We start from the raw sequence: 8,982 nt of genomic DNA on the forward strand, positions 1-8,982 counted from the left end.
CTGCTGAACATTTAGATACAGAAAGTAAAAAGAGCAGCAAGTTTTAAATAAAATTAAAAAAAAAAAAAAAGGAAGAGAGAAAACCAGTGGATAATAAGCAACACTTTAGTAGGAAACATCCTAGTTAACCTACAGAAAAGCTTCTTAAAAAGCTGTTAACATGTGATTCAGGAAACCCTTTTCTGTATAGATTGGTTTCCTAAAGGAACACAAACATATCCGATTATTACTGAGGAAGAAGAGCTGTCACCTAGACAAGGGTCTATTGAGATCTGCTGATTTACCCTTTGAAGATGTGCTTGTGAATGCTAAAGTAGTAATACGTAAAAGCTCTGAAACTAACCTTGCAGGGAAGTACAAAAAGCCAAGAAAAAATTTGTCTGAAGAAGCATGAAATCCAGAGTCCTGAAAATAAAGCATCAACAGATTACATCAATGGAAAAGCTCAGATATTATTTCACAGCTTGCCTCAAAAGAAATTACTGGGAACCTGGAAATAAAGGCCCGATTTAAAATTTAAACCAACAACTCTAATGATTTCAATGGAACCCAGTAAAGCTTAATTTCTTTACCTCACTTTGTCCATCTGTAAAAAGAATAAAATATCATCATTTCAGAAGGACAACACCTTAATTAACAGAGTCACTGTTTGACATTATTTTTACCAGTGACACCGTCTATTAAAACATAACTAAGTCTTCTATTGAGCCTTTTATAACCATTTTCAAGGTTATTAAATACAGTGAGCTTCCTCACATGATCCAGGAGACCTCATACAACTGATATTTTAGCAAATAAAAATCCCCCAAACCCCAAACTTGTAAAGCAATCGTACTGATCAAATAGCACCAGAAGTGTCCAGTTGCTAGTTTAAACAGCTTTCGGCTCTAATGCATTTTTAAGCCCTTCTCCAAATATCAGCAAAGAGTGCACAACAATTTTTTTACAAGGTCCTTAAGTACCTGACTCTGACAGTTGTGACTGTAGAAAAAGCTTGGGTTAGCGCCACTGTATGTGCTCAAAAAATTCTTGTCAAGTGTCTGAAGATTAAAATTTTTTCTGTGAGAAGTCTGTTGACATTTTGTTGAAGGGACATAACATTCTGGTATATTTTTCAGTCGCTTTACTGGTGAAAACAGAAGATCATTTTGAAAATTTCCTAGTCTTTTAACTCTGGGAATTGCAGATAAAGTTCGAACAGGTGAGTTAACAAGAGCATTTACAGTTTCAGACATGTGTATTCCTTCGTATTTCCTTAAATTTGAAGCTCTCTGAAACCCAGGAAGTTTTGGAACATCCTCACTACACAATTGCTCATAGATCCTGTCAAATTCTCTATCACACAGTGGACCAGACCTCACAGAAACACTTAGATTACTCTTCACTAATCTTCCTTTCTCTTCAAGATTCTGTGAATTTGAAAGAGGTCTTGTCAATGCCAAAGGCTTTTCAATTTCTTTAAAACGCAGTTTGTAGTAGAGTTGTTCAAATGCATCTTCATATTTCTGGGGCATCTTTGAAGGACTCTGCTTTGTAGACAATGAGGAAAATGAGTGTTTGCACTGGAAAGAAATTCGTCCTTCAGAAATTCTTTTTTCAGGATTTATGAGCAAAGTATTTGATGTTCTTGCAGGAGAACAGTTCGTGACAGGTGTAAAAGTGTTATTGTTGCCATAGGAACTGCAAGTAGGTAAACACAACTCTGTGGTATCACCACAAGGAAAGTCAATTTTTTGAGTTTTACTCTCTTTCACCAGATGAAGTGCTGTTGACCCTGAACTGGCAGCAGATGTTATAAAAGGGTATCTCGAGGAACATTTGTAAGCCAATTCTTCACTTTCTTTGCATTTTGAATTTTTCAGTGAGACAGTACTCTGTAACTCATCTTCCACTAGAAACGTCTCTCCCATTCTAGCCATAACATTAGGAAAAGTCTTTTTGGAGACTTTTTGGCCTTTTCCAGATAACAAATGATGTTCTAAACTTGAGTCAGAGTAGTCCATTTCAATTTCATTTGTATCAACGTAAGAATAAGGTACAAGACCAGATAAATTATTAATGGCATGCTTATCATCACAAAGTTCTCTGTTCTCATTTCTGAAAGTTTGATTCTGGATGTCTTCACTTCTGCTGCTGCATATGCTGGGTAGTGCTTTCCTCAGTTTAACAGGTCTGAACCCTCTTATTTTGTCTACAGTGACATTGAGCTTTGGTCTTCCAGAATGCCATCTTTTGTGCCTTAGGTGCCCAAACATGTATTTTAACACTTTTCTCTGAGCCTGCTTTTTCATGACCCTTGTAAGTATCTCTACCATGGCTGGATACAAGTCTGCAAGAGTTACATTGCTCCAGGAGCATTCCTCATCTGCAGACTGGTATTCTTCCAAGACACTATCATAGCAAGTTTTATTCAGTTCTGGAGAAGGTTGATGTCTGGGTATGGTTACTGTATTTGGTGAAATGGGAACACCAGAAAGTTGTAACGGTAGAGGTCTGGATGAAGAACATTTATTTGACAAGTCTACTTTCCCTCTGCAAACACCAGCTTGGTTGCCTATTAAAAAAAAACCAACAAAAGAAACCACAACAACCCCAAATGAATCACAAAACAAAACTAGAAGAAGAAAAAAACCCACTGAACCTATTAGGGCACTTCCAATAACATATTACATGACAGAAACAATTGCATGTGGCACAGACAGTTGTAATATAATAGCATATTTCATTAAGCTTTTTTGCCAGGCTAAACAGCTGATTAACATAATCCATTAGGAAAAAATTTAAAGGTTTGCCCTAACTATATTGACAGACTACAGAAAGATAGAAATGAAACGTGTCAGGAAAAAAACAATTTTAAAATAGCTTAATACGTAGATATAAAATATTTTCATTGTAGAGGGAGACCGCTTTGCTTTTTGTGATTTCTGACTAGGATGAATGGCCTTATCCTACAGGTTTTGTTACTCTATTTCCATATTACTTGAAACCTTTGTACTTGGCTAGTACCTGTGCAGCTTTTCTTGCCATACAGCACAATTAAGCAAATGATTTTTGTAGTTGTTAGGCTTGAAAAATTCTAATAGAAAAAATTCTATCAAAATTCTATCTTCGGTTTGCATCAAGTCTAGAGAGCTGCTGAAGAAAGTAAGTTTACTGTCGAAGTACTGCTTACCAGCAGACCCAAAGCCATTCATTACATTCCTTGAATTTAAAATAAGCAGAACAAAAAAAATTATGTTTTCATTTAGTTAAGCTTAATGCTGCTGAATTTTATAAATATGCATTTTTTTTCCTGAGACTATTTAAGAAAAGCTGTTTTTATATATGTAAGTTATTTATTTTATATTTTTCAAATACATTTTGCCATAAGCAAAATCACATCTAACTTTTCTTCAAGAATCCAGCCTGTTGAGCTTTTCTGTTGGATAAATAGTGCCTCTGTGTTTTCAATAAATTAAATATTTATTTCTAGCAAATTTTAATAAAAACACATTTTGTAACTATCATATTTGACCAATACCCAAAAGATTTAATTGTACCAATGAGTTCTTGCACTGGCAAAGCTAAATGAAGACCTTCCAATGAACCTTGAGGTGCTACCTGAAAAAGAAACAGGAAAAAAAAAAAAGATATAATCTAATATCCTGAATTTTTTTGCACGTTAAAGGCAACATCAAAACCTTATTTGTGACTCCTCTTACTCTCTCTCCTTAATATACTAGGTCCTTACTATACCAGGTCCTGTACAGAGTTATGGTGATAAGGGGCTTCATAAATTACAGACAAGGAGGAAAAAGTCTAGTTTAAAACTTCAATAAGAATTTTTAAGAGTTACCAGTTTAATCTTGGAAAGCTGTTTGTCATCTTTGCCACTTCTACATTATGTATCGTATTTTAATTCCTTTCCCAACTATGAGACTTTATACATGGATATATATACCTGGATAATCTATACATCTCGGGCAACTCCAGTATGAAACTGAAGCCGTGCCATGTAACATAACCCTTCACCCCCAATCCCCATCACCCTCAAAACCAATATAAACTCCTTTTTTCTCTACAAACCTCAAATTTAGGCTTTTCAGAAAACTTACTGAAGTGAAGATCAGCTTGCACATCAGGGTTCAAAGAACAAAGTACAAAAGTAAATAAAAAAAAAGTTTGCATATTGTCTGCTCTGTTTCTTACAAATCATTGCTGTCAGAGACCTGAGATACTGTGATATTATGTAGCCAGCAAGCAAGAGAGGAACAATGATAGAACAGCAGAGAAGCTGTATTAGAATTCATTGTGCTGCACAGTTAGAGTTCTTATTTCATTCTAATAAGCTAACAATTTAAAACAGGAGAAATATGTTACCGTAATCCATTGGGGAATTTTTCTAGCATTATCTTGTACTATCACATCCACTTGAAATTTTACTTCCTCTTGATTTTTCCCATTATCTACGTGTGGATTCTTAGAGGGGAAAAAAAAAACAACAAAACAACTAATTAAAACACATAGAAGTTACTGACACTGACAAACCCAAATATATTACTTAGACTTGTTTCAAACTAGTATTATTCAGATTAGGATATCGAACAGCATTAACTTATTTTTAAGGTAAAAAAAAAAATCCTGAGATGGAACTATAATTGAAGACATATAAAAAGAGATAACTAGCTAGTTTATTGATGCAGGGAAAGCAAACACACTGCCTCAGAAGACCCACTGATAAAAACAAAAAAAAAAAAAGGGAGAAAAAAAAAGAAAAAATGTCCTAGTGTTAGGTTACAAAGCACTGGTAATTACAGCTGCAAATCTTTACATGTATTATTAGCATCCCATGAATTCATATACAAATTAAGGTCTACTTTATAATGCACCTCTCTGTAAAATCTAAAAGCATTTGGTGATAAATGGTAAATGTTTTTCATCAATGAAATTCACTTTCCTAAATGGTTTGTATTAGCTGTTGTCAGAGATATGACAGTGCTTAGCACTATGCTAAAGAAGCAAAATAAATTAAATTTTTGGTAATTGTATTTGAACAAGCAGAACACTGGATTAGGATGGCTGCACACACAAAGTGTGTGTTGTACTTTTCTTCATCAATGTAACTACTCTGGGTAGTCCTGATACCGGTAGTCTAGTTTGGGAAACAATAGCAGAAGATTCCAGTCTGCTTTTGTTATGGTAGCCATTATTTCAGATTTAGCTTTTCTTAAAAAAAACCCCACAAAAACAACAAAAAAAACCAAACAAAAAACCCACACACAAAAAAACAACCACCACATGTTACCTGTTTATGCTAGACTCTGAGGTGAGCGATCATATTTTTGTAAGTGTTTTCACTTTGTGATTCATCTGGTTATTCTTTTTCCATACCTGTAACAGACTTTCTTAGTGTTGCCTGTTCTATGCAATATATTGTATGGCTTTCTCTGGTATACTAATAATACCAAGATATAATATTATTCCATACTGGTCTTCATGACATTATTTATTGAACACCTCATTTGCTATACTTACTAAAAATGTGCATTAAGATGCAGACTAAGAGTCTTCTGTTGACAGTGCATCAACTCAGACACGCGTAAGCTATTCAAATAGTTCAATCATGTCTACTGAACACAAAATTATTCCATTCAATTAGACACCACAAATTTTTACCTGGAGGTGAATGTCTTCAAATTTTCTTCTCACTGAAACTATACTGGCATCACTTTCTTCATCTAGAATTTGAAGATAAATACTAAATAAAATCTAGTTAAAATTAAAATGGAGATGTTTACACTGTATAACTTATAGACTAAACTGGCTTCATTTTAGAAAACAGTTTTCTACACTAAAACTTTTAATCTGTATTACATTTTCATTTCAAGGACAATTGAAAAGCATGGTTTATGGGTTCATAATTGACTTGAGGGGAACAAAGGAGAGTGAAGATACCTTACTTGTAACCAGTTCAGAGAGTAAAATATTTTCAAAAGCACTGCTCTGCAAGGTTCAGTATTCATTATGTATCATTCCCACTGCATTCCTAAATATCCCAACAAAGATAGTAAGGACCTTCTACCAGACTTCCTTTTCTTCATTTCTTATTGTCAAGACTGCCTTAGCACTGCCTACGTGAGAAATAAGACAGACTTGAGAATATTAAAAAACAAGTCCAAATCTTCCAACTTAATTTTTAGGTCCTTTATGGGTATTTTTGTGAATGAAATGCAACGAAACATTTATTTTGCTAGATGTAGCCAGACCTTCCAATTCTTCATTAGCTAAAGCCTCAGTCTTTCACTATCATAAAACATGACTGCATGTAAACCTTGATTTCTGAATTTCCCTGACTGTTGTATCTTTGTCCTACAATCGTGTTCACCGCAGGGAGGGAAAAAGGAGAGGAGATAACCCTGAAAAGGAAAACAATGAGTGAAAAAACATCTTGGTTACACCGCCTGCCACATCACTGCCTCTTCATACTATTCTTAAATTACTAAAAACAGAATGAAAATCTTTTCCAGCTAATCCTATCTTCCTTTTTGGTTCCAAGTCACTGCAATCATCACCTAAAGCTCTGTGGACAGCTGCTGCCATACAGTTAGGATAAAGACACACAAAAGAAACACTAGCTTTGTGGGAAACAACACAATTTCACATCTTCCAGTGCAAATGTTGAGTAATCAGAGGGCTGTCTTTGACAGTCTACCTGACCCCAGTAGAATTCTTTTATTAGAACTGAGACCCATACCTGTCAGAATATCAAAGTTTCTTCCCCCATGACTAACGGAAAACGAAGTTGTGGTCATTTTATCCACAGGAAATCAGTTACTAAGCATCAACAGGGCAGGAAACAGTAAGAATGTTAATGTTTTAATCTGAAAAAGTTTCACCCTCCAGTTTCTGTTGTAACAGCTGATACTCTCTTTCTGCCATACAGTATTCTTCCTCCAGTAGAACTGGGCACAAAATTGGCAGACTGCTCCCTAAATGGTCACTGAGATGAGCAGACTAGACTGCTACAAAAATGGGAGGTTCTTGAGATAAAGGTAACAACTCCAATGTCCAGGAATGGTTGACTCCATCAGGCCAATTACAAATGATTAGAAAATAGCTTGAATCATACAATGAATTGATCTGTATAAAAGTTGAATACTCTTCTAGGTGTCAAACCTCACAAAAGTATAAATTTAGTATGATTGACAGTACTTTGAAGACATACTTCAAATCACTGGAACATTAATTATTAGCAGAGGACCATGGCACAGCACAGAAAAAAGTGAAGTATCTTCTCCAGGGAACCTTAGCGTGTATTTAAGGGCCAAAAGGGAAATTCAGGAACACCTTTGTTCCTCAAGTGCAAAAGAGAGGAAAAATGAAAACTCACACCTTTCTCCCTGGCAAATTTCACCTATAGTATAGGAAGTTATTTCACTGGAGATGTACTCAATACACTATCATTACCTAAAAAGATATATCTTATTTAAAAGATGAACATGTTAGCAAGAGGATTACTGCAAGTTTTAAGTTTTGACTGTGATGTGATCTTCTAAACTTAAAGACACTTAGATATACAATTCAGATTGAACATTCCCCTTTCACTCCAAATAAAGTAATTTTTCTGTGATACTATCCTAAAAGACACAAGAAATTGTTCAGATCACACTACTTCTGAGAAACCAAAGGAGGGAGACCTAGTAATTTTCCCTATTAGCAGCAGACCAATACTTGCAAGTACAGGTGACAGCTGTTTCACTTTATTTGTACTTGCTGTTGATAGGCTTTGCATACTTTTACGACAAAAATACCGTCTAATACCATGAAGAAACACTGCCTTCACTGAGAAGTGTGAAGCATTCTGTACGAATACTGAAAACGGAAAGCAGCTAAAGACAGAATTTTTTCTTAACAGTTAGCATGCCCTATTACTAACCTTTTATATATTCAAAGGAAAAAAAAATTCACAGAAAAAACCCAAAACAACAACCAAAAAAACCCCAAAACACCTAGGTGAATTCCATTTTTAAGCGAGGAATCCCACCTCACATCTCTATGAATCTAATTTCTAGGTCTTAATATATTCGGAGGTAGCTGGGACTCACCAGGGCTGCTATAAACCCTCCCCAATCTCTTCCTAGAACATTCACAAGAGAAGGAGGAGGACTGGATAATCGTATTATTGCATGCTGCTATGAAGATACCAAAGTCTGACTGCATCACTCATTTATCCCATGAGCGCAAAAGACACAAAGGACACTCACAGAAGCTAAGCTACAGATGCCTCTGAAATTTGTTTCCTATATTTCACTTCGCTGTTTGAGAAAAAACAAAGTCACATTTTCTAAATTGGCAGAAATTATTTTATCATTCAAATAGATATTTGAAGTTATCCTCTCAAATGGCAGGAGGACAAATTTCCGATTTCTCTGTTCTGTTTTCCCTCAACAGAGAATTAATCATCTGCCTTGGAGATAGCTATGCACATGAAGCACCTAACTTATACCAGGATGTTTAAACAGCAGCTAACCATATTTTGCTGCACTGCTTCTTTCATCATTAAATGTTGGTTACCACCTAGCCATAGTTTCACTTATGCAAAATAATAAGTTCTTATATGCACAATAATGAAAAGATCTTGAGTAATACAAGTTTTAAATATTGTTAAAACACTCATTTGGATATCACTAAGTAATACAATCAAATAATTATTTGGGAATACAACGTCAAAGCCACCCAAAACTTTGCAGACAGGTCACAAGACTGATGCTGAAACTGTTACAAACACTACTGAAGATGTACTGCTGCAGCTGAACGCAATATCTGTGTTCACCAGACCACTATAAATTACTGTACATGTTCTAATTATTACCAAAACTTCTATTGCCACTAATGCCAAAGTTTTGATTTCACTGTTCCTTCCTTTATTAAGAAAAGGCAATTGAACATATTCCACATAAGCTTTCCAACGTATCAGGGACTTAGGACTGAGATTTTAAAGAG

At 35.1% G+C, this 8,982-nt stretch overlaps 1 protein-coding gene across 1 annotated transcript; it reads right to left on the bottom strand.

Annotated features, from left to right (window-relative positions):
- Positions 1 to 1,255: 1,255 nt before the first annotated feature.
- On the bottom strand, positions 1,256 to 6,791 carry LOC104289547. The gene is made up of 6 exons (XM_009888504.1): positions 6,734 to 6,791; positions 5,656 to 5,717; positions 4,360 to 4,458; positions 3,540 to 3,600; positions 1,379 to 2,554; positions 1,256 to 1,323 (listed from the first exon to the last, which is right to left on the bottom strand). Exons 1-6 carry the CDS (start codon positions 6,789 to 6,791, stop codon positions 1,256 to 1,258), a joined length of 1,524 nt encoding a protein of 507 aa, XP_009886806.1.
- Positions 6,792 to 8,982: the final 2,191 nt, after the last annotated feature.

This window comes from Charadrius vociferus, unplaced genomic scaffold (genome assembly GCF_000708025.1).
Source record: "Charadrius vociferus isolate BGI_N301 unplaced genomic scaffold, ASM70802v2 scaffold487, whole genome shotgun sequence".
NCBI classification, from domain to species: domain Eukaryota; kingdom Metazoa; phylum Chordata; class Aves; order Charadriiformes; family Charadriidae; genus Charadrius; species Charadrius vociferus.

What these genes read in the sequence shown, in the direction of transcription:
- LOC104289547 (XM_009888504.1), bottom strand. Translation starts at nt 6,791, where the DNA reads ATGACCACAACTTCGTTTTCCGTTAGTCATGGGGGAAGAAACTTTGAT. An exon ending in AAACTTTGATATTCTGACAG is followed by an intron (nt 5,718 to 6,733) that starts GTATGGGTCTCA and finishes TTCAAATTCTAG; the next exon opens with ATGAAGAAAGTGATGCCAGT. An exon ending in GAAAGGAAGATTAGTGAAGA is followed by an intron (nt 1,324 to 1,378) that starts GTAATCTAAGTG and finishes AGAATTTGACAG; the next exon opens with GATCTATGAGCAATTGTGTA.